We start from the raw sequence: 15,450 nt of genomic DNA, 5'->3' as shown, positions 1-15,450 counted from the left end.
TTAGTATCTTTGGATAAAGGGCTCAGTGTTAATAATTTACTATATGCAATGTTTGTATATTTGCTCATCAGACATGCAGTAACTACATAGAAGGTCCCATAGATCTATGTTTTTTTGTTGTTGTTGTTTTTGTTTTTTTTCTACAATAATTGTTCACTGTGACAGTACCAATATACAACACATGAGCTCAATAAACAAAAAAGCACAATTAGATTGTTTGGCACATTACTTATTTATTTACTAAAAATAAAAACTTAACAAATGCTACCTTGGTATTCAAGACATGCAGTTTATCCATATACCTCAAAAAGTTAAGAGTGATTTAACACAATGGTTTGACTTTAAACTAAATATGCTAGCAAGGTCATTATGTATACTGGATATATTGTTTTAGATGTCTTTTCTGTTTTGTGCTGATTATTGTAAGTGTCTTTGGGTCCTTAAAAAGCTCTATATAAATACAATGTATTATTATTATTATTATATAGAAAGCTTTATAAGCTTTTATAGATATAGGAATTATTATGGTTCAGAAAATGTAGGTCTGTAGGAATGTGGAACCAATTATTGATTAAAAACAACTAACTGAACTGGTTGACAAATTAGACAATCAAAGAATGCATATATATATATATATATATATATATATATAATTTCTCCCATGATGTATCAAGCATGTTTAATATCCCCTGATTTCCCTGATAATCCCACATCTTGTGTCATTTTTGGGAAAAGAAATAACCCTGTAGTGTGGGGGGACATCACACACTTCAGTCCAGCACTGGATAGCTTTGGTGCAATAAACAAATCAATCATCTGTACAAAAGTCCAAAAACCATTTAGCTTTTAGGTTTCTCAATCTCTTGGACAATTTCTGTATGTGTTTGACTGTTTTACTTTTTTCATAAACAATCATGTTGTTTATAGACACACTCACACAAACATACATATAATTAAAAGTAGTACTTTTCATAACTGTATCATTTTTAATGAATTATCTTGTAATTTTGGACTGCTTTTGTGAAGACCATGTTATTTGCATAAGACAGAGATGTTAATGGTTATAATTAAGGTTAGGGTCATTACTGTGGTTAGGATTAGGATTAAGACATCATATATACGTGTGTGTTTCTGTAAGTGTGTTAATGTTCATGTTACTGCACAACTATATTTTGGTGTAGTTAAGATGTTTTTCTCTTGCTTTCCTTTCTACTGACAAACCTGTTATGCATCAGTTTTACAGTAGGTGGCAGCACAGCAGGGAGAACCTGTGCTTGTACATGAGGAAGAAAATTCCAGCAATTGATAGTAAAATAAAATCTGTCCACTGAAAATTAGATTTTGCATAAATCATTCTTTGCATAAGAATTAATGAGATAATGTTGGCAAAAGCACCAATGTGAATAACAATGTATCGAAAACTGAGGTAGTAGTTAGCACAGGTTGTAATTAGCCATGTAGTATTAAAATAGGCTATAATTGGGTAGTACTACTACACAGGTAGTAGTTAGCACAATATGTAATTGGCACAGGCAGTTAGTATATGCTGTAATTTGCACAGGTAGTAGTTAGTACAGGTTGTTATTAGCACAGGTAGTACTTAGCAATGGTGTTTGGTAGGGTTATGTCCTGATAACTTCTCTTGTATTACTAACATTTGCATGGATTCTAGATTTATCTCCTCAAATCTGCTGACCTGACTAGTGAAACTCTTTGCTTCGTTCCTGCTAGGTCAGCATTCCCATACTGAGCCCCTTCTTGCATAGGCGCAGGTCGTCAGTGGTTTTGACACTGGGTCACAGAAGGGTCAAAGAGGCGGACTAGCCTGCTCTAGCCAAGGCCTATAGACTCAGATCCTGTCATTTATACTCAGGCCATGAGCTGAGGACACCACTGTCAGCATTTTTCCACAGCTTGGGCCACTTCCCCTCAACCCTTGCAGGAAATGTTAAGGGACATCTCCTCCACAGGGCAGCTTCCTGTTTTTTACACACTGCTATTGAGGAATGCTGTTTAGGTACGTTGCCTGCATGGGTTTAGGTCAGATAGGAGGCATTTTGTTAATCAGTTTTGTCAGTCATAATAGGATTTTGCACTCGTTTGTCATACATCCATGGTTCAAATAATACCAAGAATTAAGCCACTGACACTCAGAATATGTGTGGTCTGGCTCTTCTCGAGAACTGGGCCCTAGTGAGTCACTAATCTTTCCCCAAAGAGAAGCTAGACATCTGTGGTTAATGGTGTTGTAAGAGGAGGAGAGGAAGGAGCGGTGTTTGGATGTTTTCAGGGTGTTCTTCATGGTCAGTGAATTACTGGGAAATGCAGAAATTGCTTTTTGCTGCTTTTTCAGCAGTCAAGAAACACAAACAAAATGTTCACTTTATATCGCAATACATCTTAATCAAGTCCATTTGATCCAGTTATCTTCCATTACCAAAACTACCATAACTTTCTGAAATATATTTTTCAATATATTACATTTGTACAGTCCCCACCTATTTTTGTACAAATTCTCACATACAGCTCTATCCTGAACCTCGCACTACGTACTCCAATAACCACAATGTGAATTCTTCCTACTCTCATAATAATCATGGTCTGAATCCTACCTACTCCCACAATCTGAATTTTGACTCTGCAGTTGCATTCTGTTCTGCTCATTACTGTTTTTCTTCACTGCCATTTCCTGCGCCATCCCCTGAAGCTTAACCTGCATAGTCAGCATATCAGCAGAAAATGGCTAGGAAGGATGGGTAGGGAGGATGAACAAATTCACAGATATATGTAGACAGGTTTTTTTTTTCCACTTAGCAGTTTGTTCCAGTTTTAAAGGACATATTTTGGAGAGGGGAAAAAATGTGGCTGCGCAGGTGTTTTTCTGCTTTGGGTGAGTGTGCGTGGCATTAACTTGGTAATCTACAACCACAAACATGACTCTCCACAACATGATTCTTCATTATCTATGAAAGAATCTAAACGTGTTGATCGGTTGGCACGTGAAACTGTTGCCAAAACGCGGTGTGACATATATGTTACCGACATGCGTGTTTTTGTTTGTTGACGTGTTTTTGGCAGTGTGCGCCATCATATTTACACAAGCAAGATTTTCCTCCAGTTGTGTATTTTGGACTCAAAGGGTTAAAAAGAAAAAACGTGGCCAAACGCCGCACGCAAACTATACCTGTGGGAGGCGCGCAAGTCTTCAAAGCGCTGTAGCAGCATTACATCCTCACAGCGCGTGGGGTAGTGAGTCAACTCATTCTAAACATCGGAAGGTCGCAGTTTTGATTTGACCCGCATATAAACCATCTACTTGGGTCTGTGTAACATTTGCAAAGTCACCCATTTGTTGTCAGTTGGATATGCAATTCAGGCACGCCTAATCTCAACAGGTAAAGGGTTCAGCTGATTGTTCTTTTGTTACATAGTCGTTTTCTGCAGGTAGACTTCACGGTATTTTTAAGTTACATTATTTAATTAAGTAGAAAATGTGTAGCTTTGGCATTGTCTTGATAGTTTGTACTGACAAAATATGAAGTGTTTGCAGGTGTTGGGGGTCGCATGCGCATTACCGAGGATTGGCAAATCAGTAACCGTTTAGTGAATATTAAACGTTAATTCCAGATCGAAATTCCAGACGTTTAGCGCATCTTTTGGGGTAACGTATTCTCCCTTTCGGTTGCCTATTAAACACTGGCTAATTTAGTGGGGTTGTAGGGCCGTTTCAGCGTTTGCTAGACTGCGTACACTAAGGATTTCCCAGCAGGTTCATGGAACTCCTGGAACTTTATAAGGAAAATGAAGTTACCTTCGTCACAAATCTGTATCTGCAGTGTACACCAGTTGCTTCTGAACGGCAATTATATTTGTTTTCTAGCAAAGATTTCAGGAGTTCGGAAATGTACTAGGTCAGTGGTCCTGGAATTTCCCAGCAGTGCGTAGTGTGGCGTTTTACCTTATTCCACATCCGTTATTTAATTCCTCAGCTAACAAGGCCCTTCATGCATTTAAAACAGGTGATAACATGGAAAGCACTGGTATGTGTGGCGCATGGAAGGCCTATAGTAGTGGCATGGCTGGGAAATGCTGCTTCCACGTACCCTTGTATTCTACCTTTTTAAACTCTTTTCCAAGTAATGGAAACTGCTCTATTGCCTAATTGAGTTATTCGTGGTTGTGAAGTTTCAGTGGGCAAACATTCAGCTCCTGGTTAGCCGCGTTTGGCATCCTCCGACAGTAATTGCAAATGTAGCGTTCTATCAATTCATAATCTGATGCCAATGTTTCTTGTGTAGTAGCCTCTGAAGATTTTATTTATTTATTGTTTTTTTTAATACGACCCAAAAGTTTGCAAATGTCTTGTCTCACAAGGGTTTATTTTAGAATGGTTTGTCTGCTTGTAGTAAACCTTTGGGACAAAACTGGCTCAGAAAATCTAGGTTATAGTTTGTTTAGGTTAAGTTAGATCAGTGTAAATCTGTGGTTAAATCAAGAATGAATGAATGAATGAATGAATGAAAAAAAAAAAAAAAAAAAATAAAAAAAAAATAAATAAATAAATAAATATATATATATATATATATATATATATATATATATATATATATATTATACACACACACACACTCAGCCACAATTCCCCATCCTGACTTGCCCTTGGTTTAGGGCTGTATGAAATGTTTAACAATGGTAGAAATGATAGTAACAGCAGTTTTAGCACGGTTAAATCAGTTAACATGTAACTTCCTCGGTCAAATACCTACATTTGGAGTGCTGATATGGACTTGAAGGAACTCATAAAAAACATCCCACAGTTGTTGCTGATGGCAGCATTTCAATGGAACTTAGCTGGTCCACACAATTCCATCTTAGTTACTTAACAGCCAGAAATATGCCATCCTTAAACCATTCCCCAGAGTCTTGTTTTTTGCCCAAGACACTGTAGTGTCTGGTGATCAGGAACCAAACTGTCTTCTATACTTTAATAATAAAAAAAAATCCAGTCTAAAAACAAATTGGATTAAGGGAAGGTGACTGGAGAACTCTTTATTGGTGTTCTTTAAAAAAAAAAACACATGCTATGGAATTTTTTGATCATAAACTTTTGAGATTTAAAGATTTGTGGTTTCTCCTTTACATCTTGAGCAATACATGACCCAACTGTCTTGCTTACATACTTGTTGTCACTGTGTGAAAGGATCCGAGTGTCCATGCTCCATATTATCATGACAGGGCCTCTTAAACAGGCCCTGGGCAGTAATGACACTTTACTGTTTTATAGACTACCTGCTGCTGCTCTTGTGATCACATCTGTTTTAGATAACTGCTATCTTGCTGCAATACATTACTGTCATAATTCATTTACTCAGGACATGTGCTTGTGTGTGAGTGATCTGTATTGCCAGACTGTGATATTTTAGATGTTGACATCATCAGTGACTTGCATGCATTGGTTTTCAGGTTGAATCTTGTGGTCCGTCACTTCTAGCAGTGAGCAAAGTCCCTTTACCAAATGACATGAGGGAAGGGCTGCGGGTAGCAACTCGGAGATGACACGACACTTTATAATGGATGGCACTACGTAGGATGTTGTGGTTATAAATCTTTGCTTGAGATGTTTTGAAGGATGTTTTCATGTTTCTCCATATTGGCAATGCATAGTTATTGTGATTTTTAGAACAACTGTTTAGCAACCTCCAGTTCTTGGTTGAAAGGTTTTATAGATATCAGGTGTGTGTGTGTGTGTGTGAGTGATTTTATATGAATCTTGTTTTAGCAAGAATTAATTTTGAGGAATGATTGTACTTGCATTTCCGAGCCTTACTATGTGGTAATCTGTGTTCTTTGTGATCTGTAAGGAATTGTGCCACTGCTGCTCTTCTGATAAGTTACTGAATGAAATCCATTTTATTGCATTGTCTAAGTGGTAAGTTTATGGTAAGTGGAGACTTGTGGGTTTTTTCTTCTTGTTTTTAAGAGCTGCTAATTCTCTGGTCAGGTTGATGCGCATGTTGTCATGGAGAAAATGTTATTTTGAACAAACTATTAATACATTTTCTGTTTTAATAATTGGATTTACGGCCTTGAAACAGCATGGCTTATTTAGTGGTGCTGAAGTTTCTTATCCTGCAAGTTCCTGTAGTTAACTTTTATTGTGATTTTCTGAGTGAGTTTAACATGGCACTCGCCGCAGTTGAGGGGCAGTGCTCATGTGATTGCAGCTTGGGTTAATCTTTAAAACTACAGAAAATGAGCATGTCACAAGGTATGAAGCTGTTTGGGCACGAGTAGGTTCAGCACTGCCACCATTTCTGAATGGCCTAATAGCCAAAGTTACTATAACTTAGCAGCCAGCTGTAGAGCTTTGTCAGAAAGTAACGGCCTGTGTAATACAGTAATGGCCTATGACTGCATGTCTGTTTCTGGGGAGGGAAATCATTCCTGACGGTGGGGGGCTGTGAGGTGGCACCTGGATGTGTGTTGAGGGTGAGCAGCTGGAATAAAATTAACAGGTTTTAATTAGTTAACCTTTGGTCTTTTGTCGACCTGTGGTCACGAGCATTTGGCTCTTCTCAGTAAGCTGTGGACAACCAAGCACATCATCTAGAGGTAGGTTTGCCTCACATCTTACCCTCCCCCCCCCCCCTTTTTAACATGACACTGGCATAAATTGTGTGTTTAAAAAAAAAATAATAATAATTTAAATGGGCTTTACTTCCCCTTGTGTGTGGGTTTGTATCTTGGTGAGAGGTATGTGGGGCTGTTTGAGGGTAGACTCACCTGCTGATCAGCAGGCTGCTCTACAGCTGAGGAGCAGCTGACTGGCTTTATTCCACTGTGCTAGTGGTGATTCACTGTAACTCAGTCTCTGAGGGGACGCATGTTCCAGAGAGTATTAAATGATGACAGTTGTGGTAAACAACTAGACAAGTCCTGAGTGGTCGTGAGTAGAGTAAAGATGATGCATATGAAAATAGAAACATGGTTTGGAGCATGTGACCACCATCCTCCTCCACACTGCATTTGTCCTCCTACAGGAGGACAAATGTGCCTTTTATGCTTGATGCCTGATGAAAGGGTCTCACTGCATCTCAGTGTTGTTAGTTTTGTGCCAGGGTGTAGTAATCTTACTGACCACAAGGTGCAGGAAGGAGGGTAAGAAAAGGAGAGCCTGATCAAAGATGCTCATTAAAGCTGTAACAGATTCCTCTGCAGATTTTTCCTCTGTTCTTTGAACCCTGACTATCAGGAATCGCATTTGTTTTCTTCTTCCTCTGCCATCAGGGCAGGAAGTCCTTTTTTTTTTTTTTTTTTTTTTTTTTTTTTTGGCTGACTCTATTGTTGTTCTTCCTTTTCCAGAGCCTGCTCCAGTGCTGTCTTTTTTTAGCAGGTGTCACTACTAAGATCTGAAAAGCCAAGTGTTTGACATGTTAATTTCATTCAACAGTGAATGTCATGTATAAGGCAGAGTTCACCAACAGAAGAACTCATATTTTCCACAATTGACCCCTTCCAAGGGAACTCTAAGGGTACCCATACTGATAAATGTCATCCTGGATAAATGTCTGTTAAATTTTTTGTTTTGTTTTTTTCAGCTTGTAATGTATTGGTGTTTCCCTTTTTTAAATAATTGCACAGAGCACAACCTCATCTGTAGATTTTTAAATGAATGTTTCGTCTCCCCTTTAGCAGTACTCTTAAGTTCGGTTCAAAGGTGTGAACGTTGACGCTCCACCCAGATGTGGTGGAGCTTCAGCAAACCTTAATCATGATTGAGTTTTACAGCTACCCAAATGCTGCAGTATTTTCCAATCATTTTCAAAAGTTCTGTATAACTAAACCTTCTAAAACAGGGGTGTCAAAGTCTGGTCTGGTCCGAGATGCCGGTGTGGTTTGGAGATTGACGTGCTTAAATGCAGCTGATTCAGATCTCTTAAATCTATTGCCAGATTTAGCAAGTGTGGACTCTGGTCCATCAGGACCAGACTTGACACCCCTGTTCTACAAAGATGGATTTGCAACGGTACTGTTTCTGGTGTGTAGTGTCTACAGTTAGTTTCCTGTTTTCAAAAGTGATATTGATATTTCCATGCCTCCTGCAGGTATAGTGCTGAGCATGTGTGCTTGCTGAATACCCAAACTGCACGCGGCCCCTTGTTGTGAAGAGCCTTGTGCGCCCTTCAGCTCCTCCTCCTCTACTGTCTTCATCTTGTGGCGTTGTCATGTCAACGGACACGCAGCCTGCTGCAGTGGCACCAGCAGAGCTTGCCACTGAACCCAACGCTTCAGCTGTTGGCCCTGAGACCAGCCCTGCAGGTCCTGCTACAGCCTCCACCCCAGCTGCAGGCAAGACCTTCTTCTCGAGGGAGAAGAAGAAAGGTAAAGCAAGGCTTTCTGATGCCCTCACAAAGTCCTTTTAGTGTGTCTGCTTAGGAAATGGTTTAGGTACTAACGTATTGTTGCTGAGCAACTGTGGGGAGATGCACAATGGCCCAAGAAAATGTGAGGTTGCATGTGTGTTTGAAAAGCTGTTGACTCACCTATTTTGTGCCAGTACTTTTTTTTCTTCTTGATTCTGTTCTTTATCCTTTAGTTCCAGAGAAGACAGATGAGTACCTGCTGGCCAGGTTTCAGGGGGATGGAGTAAGATACAAAGCCAAGCTGATTGGCATTGATGATGTACCAGAAGCCCGAGGGGACAAAATGAGCCAGGACTCCATGATGAAACTGAAGGTGTAAATTCAAAATGGCTATCCTCATAAGTCTATTAGTAACACATCCGGAATGACTGCCTTTTGCACAGATGATATTGAAAACCACTCCTTTTTACGTTTGTCTTTGTGTTTTCTAATGCACTATAGCAGAACCTTTTGATAACTGACATGTGACACTTATGTAGTTTCATCATATCTGGTTGTAGGGCATGGCAGTAGCTGCTCGTTCCCAAGGCAAGCACAAGCAGAGAATGTGGGTGACCATCTCACTCACGGGCATCAAACTCATCGATGAGAAGACCGGCGTAAGAAGCACAATTTTTTATTTTTTTTCCCTCCTTCCTCTTCCTTCACTATTCTCCTGGTTCCCATGCCCCTCTCTCTGATCCTGACGCTTGTGGGGTTTTATGGGCCTGTTGCTGACCTCCTCTCCTTCCTGCAGGTGATCGAACATGAACATGTAGTGAACAAGATTTCCTTCATTGCCCGAGACATCACGGATAACCGAGCGTTCGGATATGTGTATGGGGCGGAGGGACAACACCAGTTCTTTGCCATAAAGACAGCCCAGCAGGTCCTTCCTGGCTCTCGGTCCAGCTGTGCAATCACCCAAGGATGTTTCTTTATGAATATTTACAGTGCAGCATGGGATGGAAATGAGTTTGAATTGCTGTCTGCTGTTTTGCTCTAGCGTTGCTTTGATGCTCTTGTATGGCTTGCATGTTGTCCTGCGTTCTGTGCTTGTTGCCCCCTGCAGGCTGAACCACTGGTCTTGGACCTGAAGGATCTGTTTCAGCTCATCTTCAACATGAAGAAAAAGGAAGCGGAGTCTGCACACAAGGTACACATGGTTCCAGTGAACTTGAAATAAGACCTAAACAAACTTGGAATTGGAGGTAAAATGAACATAAAATTAGAGCTAAAACAAAGTTTAACTGAATTGGTATCTGTGGCTCTTGCTGTTACCTGCGCGGACTGCTGCGGTGAAACTCGTCTTTTTGCCAGTATCTGAATTTGAAGCATTACTGCACCCTAGTGCTGATTTTGCAGAATTGCAGTGCTTGTATCAAAAATGTATGTACCTATTCTTTTTCTCCTTTATAAACATCCTTTATGTAGTGTTGTTCACCTGTTTTACAGAATGAAACCAGTACTGTAGCAGTTGAGGTAAGTAGTGCCACTTTGGTTTTTATGCTCTTTTGATTCGGCTTCACATTTGAGAACTGTTAATTGGACAAGGGTAACTCGGTGGTTAAGGTACTGGACTAGTAATCAGAACGTTGCCAGTTCAAGCCCAACCACCACCAATCTGCCACTGTTGGGGCCCCTGAGCAAGGCCCTTAATCCTCAATTGCTCAAGTTGTACTCGGTCATAATTCTAAGTTGCTTTGGATAAATGCTATAAATGTAAATGTTAATTTCTCATTAAGAATGGAGGGGAGGCTTTGCTCAGTTTGGATGGTGACGTGGACACAGTGAAAGTAAGACCTCTAACATATTACTCCTTATTACATATAAAATTAATGCAAAGTGATTTTTTTTTTTAAATAATCATTTAAGACATCCCTTAGTAGTGTGTGTGTGTGTGTGTAGCCTGTGGAGCCAGTGAACCTTTTTGGTGACATGTCCACACCCCCTGACATCAACTCTCCCACGGTAACACACATTACTCATCTCATTAATTGAATGACTTTGTTTTCAGTTTACTAATCACTGGTCATTTTCTTGCCAAATTGAGTAAGCTGTGGTGTATATCATTTGATTGTGGGATTGTGGGTTCTATTCTTTTTTTGTTTGTTTTGTGATCAGGATGCTTGGAAAAATCACAGACAGGTAAAGTTTGGGTTGCCTAATCAGTAATGAGCCAGTCTAACAATGAGCTGCTTCTCAAACCATTCTACACTGCTTCATTTACTATATGGACTCTTAAACTGTTTCTTTGAGGAGAGAATTATTTTATGTAGTGCTTTTAACACTAAGTGGCAACAAAGCAGCTATACAAGTATCTAGGTCAGAAATGGCTATCATTCCCCATTATTGAATGGCCACTGCAATAGTATCCCATTTGATGGACTTTAAATAACCAGCTAGTCAGTAATGAGGACTCTAACTTGTCTCTTTGTCTCTGTCGCTGTCCTCCTTTCATTTTCTGCCCATCTTCTATTTCCCAAATTCTTCTTTTGCCCTTTCCTTTTTCAGCCTGACAGTGTTTTGTTGCTGGAGCTTGCTGCTGTGATTGACGCCAATCAAAACCACATTAAGGGAAATCCTTTCATCTCCTATCCCACAGTTCCATGCAACACACCCAATGATGGCCCTTTTTCTTCCTCGTTAGCCCTGTTCCGCACTCCCAGTCCAGATCCATTCAGCAATGATCCCTTTCCTCCTGTCAATAGTCAGGATGACTTCTTACCCTTGTCATCCAATTGTGAAACAGGTCCTCTTGATGGCCTCTTGAACAGGCCAATAGCATGTAACAGTCTGACTGGAGACTCTGCCCCTAACGGTCAGCTAGTCAAAGACCTGTCTGATGGCTGGTGCCCAAAGAACACCGTGGATGCACCAGTTGAGTTTCTGTCAAAGAACGTGAAGGGCAGCAGTCCTTTAAGTGTGCCATTACAAGCTCCTCCCTTCTGTACCATGTTTGATAAAGTGGTACTCCCTGTGCTCCCAACACCTTCTCCTTTTGGCAGTGGTCTCAGCCAATCACTGCACCTTTCGGTTCAAACTCCACCCCTCTGTTGTGGTGAAACTGCACCACCTGTTGTGCGAAATGGAGGGGTGATGCCCCTTTGCCCTCCACCTGCGAGTTCTAAGCATGGGCATGTACAAGGCAGAGCTAAGGTAAACCTTTAGCACAGAGAGGAAACGGAATATTAGGGGATTCACTTGATGGCAGGCTGGAATTTTACTGTGCAACTTCCACTTACCTTGATCCCTTTTTGGCAGTTGTGCTACTCTCTGAACCACTGAGTATGCTAAAACCATGCTTACTGATGTGAGGTTCAGGATAGCAGTATGGTTTTTAATCCTATCGAGAGAGATTTGTTTACAGGTTATTCAGAATTGGTTGCATAAAGTAGTATAAAGGTTCCTTTTTTTTTTTTTTTTTTTTTTTCTCCTCAATGAAACAGTAAGCTTGATTACATGTGACATTGCATGGAAGTTGCATTGTGAAGCCAACATTCTGCTGCCTGGTGGTGGTTTATGGTTGTATTGTGTAGACGGAGTTGTGTTGCCTGGTGATGGTTGGGATTTTATGGTGGGGAGCTGTATTTTTGGTGCCACTGTGGTCTGAGATGTACTTAAGAATGTGGTGGGATTTGTTGTATATTAATGGGGATTGTTTATAAGCTCTCTTCTGGTGATACTGTATCAGTATCATATATGCCTTGATTGCTTTTCTTACTCTGTGTGTGGTTTTAAAAAAGAAAGGAACCTTCAATTTTAAAAAGTGGGAAGCGGAGGAGTTCTAGGTGGTTAAAGGACTTCCTTTTGCTTCCTCTTGCGTAGAAGTGACTTTACAGCCCTAACACACACCCACTAACTTGCATTTCCTCTATATATGTGCATGCTTATGAAAGCCCGGTTTGGGTTTAATAGTGAACTGTCTGCTTTGCATGCCGCAGTAGAAGTAGATGAGGTAAGCGCTGTCTATTACATGCAAACTGTATGAAAAATATTCCAGAATTTCCTAATGAATCTTGCATGTATGCACATTTGGTAAAAACTATCCAACAAATCCCTACATTTAGTGACTCCATTTAGTCCCCAACTTTCCAGACTTTTTTCTGGCTGTAACTTCTTTAGCATAGACTTTGACATCGAGTCTCTCTGTGGGTCTTTTAACACTCTGCTTTCTCCACAGTCTCCTGGAAGTGATGTGTTTGGGGCCAACTTGTTTGACCCTCCAGCACAGAATGATGGTGCATCTACAACCCAGTCCAGCATCTCGCTCCCTGTAGATCTGTTTAACCCCACCACCACATCTTCGCTAGCCTCCCTCGGTCAGACACCAGTTTACTTCTCGTCACTCTAACAAGCTATACACCCGCCCAGCTTAATCTCTCTGTCTTGAGGCTGTATGGAATCTACCATATTGCACAATTCCATTTAGTCCCACATTGTTTAAATATAACTTTTTTTCTGGGTCCAAATATCACAGCCTGATGCTTTTAGTTTTTAGTTTAGAAAATCTTGGTGTGCATAGGGACATAGTATTAAGTCTATAGTTTGTGGTGCTCTACATCGATGATTGCACACACAGGATTGTATTTCACCAGGGCAAGTATAGAACCTAAGAATATGGATACTACAGATCATGGTGGACTGGCTGTTGGTGTACCCTGCTTGTGTTAGTTGTCTACAAATTAAATGCTGTTCTCACTCTGCCCCTTTAGGATCAATGTCCCTGGGACCTCCATCTGTTTCTCCAGGGACAGGCCCTTGGGGTTCAACAGGAACCTCAATGTTTCCTGCTCAGGGCCACATTCCCCAAGTACGAATCCAGGGTGCTCCTCCAAGTTCCTACACACCTGTTTTTGGGACACCATCAGTACCTCAGTGGGGCCAACAGGCAGCTTCCCCTTTTGCCCCCCCTGCTGCCACCCCAACCTGGGGCCAGCAAGGTGGTGTGGGGCCCATGGCCTCATGGCCATCATCTGGTCCTACATCAAACCCCTTTTCAGGAGGTCCGTTTGCTCTCACAATCCCTCCAGGAGGAATGATGGCATCTCAAGAGCCCTCAGTCATCCCTCCCCGAGCTCCCCCTCGCCCCCCAGTGAAAGAAGATGCACCCACCATTAAAAGTGCTTTCAGAGCTCTAGACCCCCTTGGGGGGAGGGAACAGAAGAGTGGGAAGGACATGTTCAAAGATTTCCATATGGCTAAACCAGGCACTGCCCCTGTGCCTGGCTCAACCACCAATGGCTCGTTTGACCAGTACTTCTCTAGCAAAGTGGGTGTGCCCCAGGAAGCAGCAGACTATGATGACTTTGACATAAACCAACTCGCCGGAAAAGCCATCGGTACTTACTAGGACTTAAAATGGCCTAAAGCAAGAAACAAAATAACACTGATATGGAGAACTGTTATTTTATTTTATGTTCTTATTTCCAGAACCTTCCAAACCTCCACTGCAACAAGCATCCACAACTGCAGTCCCAACTCAGGGCTATAGCCTGACTCCTTCCCCAGCAGGAGGTCTCTTGGATGCGGCCTTCTCACCGGTTCCAGCCCCAGGTCCATCAGGGCAAGGCCCTGTACCAGCCCCCACCCTTTTTAATGACCCATTTGGAAGTAGCTTCTTTGGAGCCCCACCCACATCTACAGTAAGCAAGAATGGACAGATGTAGTGACCAGAATAAGCTCTCTTGTACTGGAGTTCTGGAAGAGATCTGTAATGAGTGGAGTTGTTGTCACATAAGACATGATTTAATTGGTTCCTTTGCAGGCTGCTCCAGCTGTACAGACCACTACAAAAGCAGATCCTTTTGGAGATCCCTTTGGAGGAAATCCCTTTGCCTAGGCTGCAATGCTCAGGTGTGTAAATCAATCAGCTCACCCTCTTCTCATATAATTTGACCATTCTGTCTTTTAATGATAGCATTTTATCTGGCCTTTTGGATTGCTGTAGCAAGACTCTGTGGTATAAATTGAATGTCTGTATGCATGTGCTCCAAAACTGAGTTTGGAATGTAATGGCACTTTAATGGCACTCAGTAGCAATGGCAGTATCTCTCTCTTTGGCTCGTTTTCCAATGCATGCATCCAAATTTGAACCATCAGCTTTTTTCACAGGCCTAAAGTTTTGAAGTGGTTTCTGTCTGAGCAGCTGAGTATGTGCTAGTGCTGCTGCAGGTGCTGCTGATATTGTGGCAACTGCAGCCTGATTGTTGAGCATGTTATTGGCCAACTCGTATAATGCCCATGATTGGTGACCTGGTGTAGGTTTGTGACTCCTTGCAGGCATAGTCCTTATCAGTGGGTGACTAGATGCTCAGGTCCCTTGGAATTGAGCAGCAGTTTGATGCATTGTTACATTTATGAGCTATCTGGTAGTTGTTGCTACTTTTTTGTGTTTGGGATGAACCTATTATGTATGTTTTAGTAGGTTCAAATGCCATCTGTCAGTAGGCTATGCAGCTTATTGTGTATTAGTATCCAGGCAGTATGCTTCTCCCATTAGTTTTACTAGTATTTTAATGTCTGTTAATGTCACTAAACACATGGGCTGAAAAACCAGGGTTTACTGTTTACACGGTCTATGATGGTCATGTGCAGTTCCTGTGGAGGTGTATATTTTTCCTGTTGTCTTTATTTCAGGAACCCCAGAAAACCCCAGCCCTCGTCCCACATGCGACTGCACCTGCTCTCTGTATACGTCTCCTGCTTCTTTGTCTTTTGTAACTGACCTCAGATCAGCCTACCCCTTATTAAAATCAGCTCCATTTCCCCCAGTGTGCCTGTGATCACGTGAAGCAAACACAAATGGAAACTGAGGGTATAAGAGAAAGTTTGAGGCAAAATATGTGACTAGCATAAGTGTACCATGTATGGAGTTTCCATGGACATATTTGATAATGTGCTTCATTCTGTCTGACATTAAAGAAAGCATGAATTGATGCTTGTCTCCTGTTGTCTTTCCCCAACTGTTCATCAAACATTTTGCCAAAACAAACAACCAAAATGTTTGCCATTTTGAAATGACCTTGTACAATATGTTCATAAAGTG

The 15,450-nt window shown here is 41.3% G+C and overlaps 1 protein-coding gene across 5 annotated transcripts; it reads left to right on the top strand.

Annotated features, from left to right (window-relative positions):
• The first annotated feature begins 2,747 nt into the window (after positions 1 to 2,747).
• dab2 (DAB adaptor protein 2) lies at positions 2,748 to 15,340 on the top strand. 5 transcript variants are annotated; one of them, XM_027020073.3, is made up of 16 exons: positions 5,521 to 5,733; positions 5,862 to 6,612; positions 8,106 to 8,382; positions 8,597 to 8,736; positions 8,924 to 9,022; positions 9,160 to 9,291; positions 9,475 to 9,558; positions 9,858 to 9,884; positions 10,148 to 10,198; positions 10,311 to 10,373; positions 10,527 to 10,550; positions 12,586 to 12,724; positions 13,118 to 13,744; positions 13,836 to 14,047; positions 14,170 to 14,258; positions 15,042 to 15,340. In XM_027020073.3, the coding sequence occupies exons 3-15, from the start codon at positions 8,226 to 8,228 to the stop codon at positions 14,242 to 14,244; spliced, it is 1,830 nt and encodes a 609-aa protein (XP_026875874.2). In that variant the 5' UTR covers positions 5,521 to 5,733; positions 5,862 to 6,612; positions 8,106 to 8,225; the 3' UTR covers positions 14,245 to 14,258; positions 15,042 to 15,340. The 5 variants fall into 5 exon arrangements, with proteins under 5 accessions (XP_026875875.2, XP_026875871.2, XP_026875876.2 ...); XM_027020074.3 differs by lacking the exons at positions 5,521 to 5,733; positions 5,862 to 6,612 and adding an exon at positions 2,748 to 2,890; XM_027020070.3 differs by lacking the exons at positions 5,521 to 5,733; positions 5,862 to 6,612 and adding an exon at positions 3,229 to 3,395.
• Positions 15,341 to 15,450: the final 110 nt, after the last annotated feature.

Source organism: Electrophorus electricus, chromosome 8 (assembly GCF_041902795.1).
Source record: "Electrophorus electricus isolate QZ-2024a chromosome 8, ASM4190279v1, whole genome shotgun sequence".
NCBI lineage: Eukaryota > Metazoa > Chordata > Actinopteri > Gymnotiformes > Gymnotidae > Electrophorus > Electrophorus electricus.
The sequence above is the reverse complement of the archived record's forward strand: the minus strand, read 5'-3'. Positions and strand labels throughout refer to the sequence as shown.

Excerpts from the sequence above, each read along its gene's own strand:
- dab2 (XM_027020074.3), top strand. The coding sequence starts at position 8,226 with ATGTCAACGGACACGCAGCCTGCTGCAGTGGCACCAGCAGAGCTTGCC. Across the intron at positions 8,383-8,596 it reads CTCGAGGGAGAAGAAGAAAG|TTCCAGAGAAGACAGATGAG; the intron begins GTAAAGCAAGGC and ends TTTATCCTTTAG. Across the intron at positions 12,725-13,117 it reads ATCTTCGCTAGCCTCCCTCG|GATCAATGTCCCTGGGACCT; the intron begins GTCAGACACCAG and ends CTGCCCCTTTAG.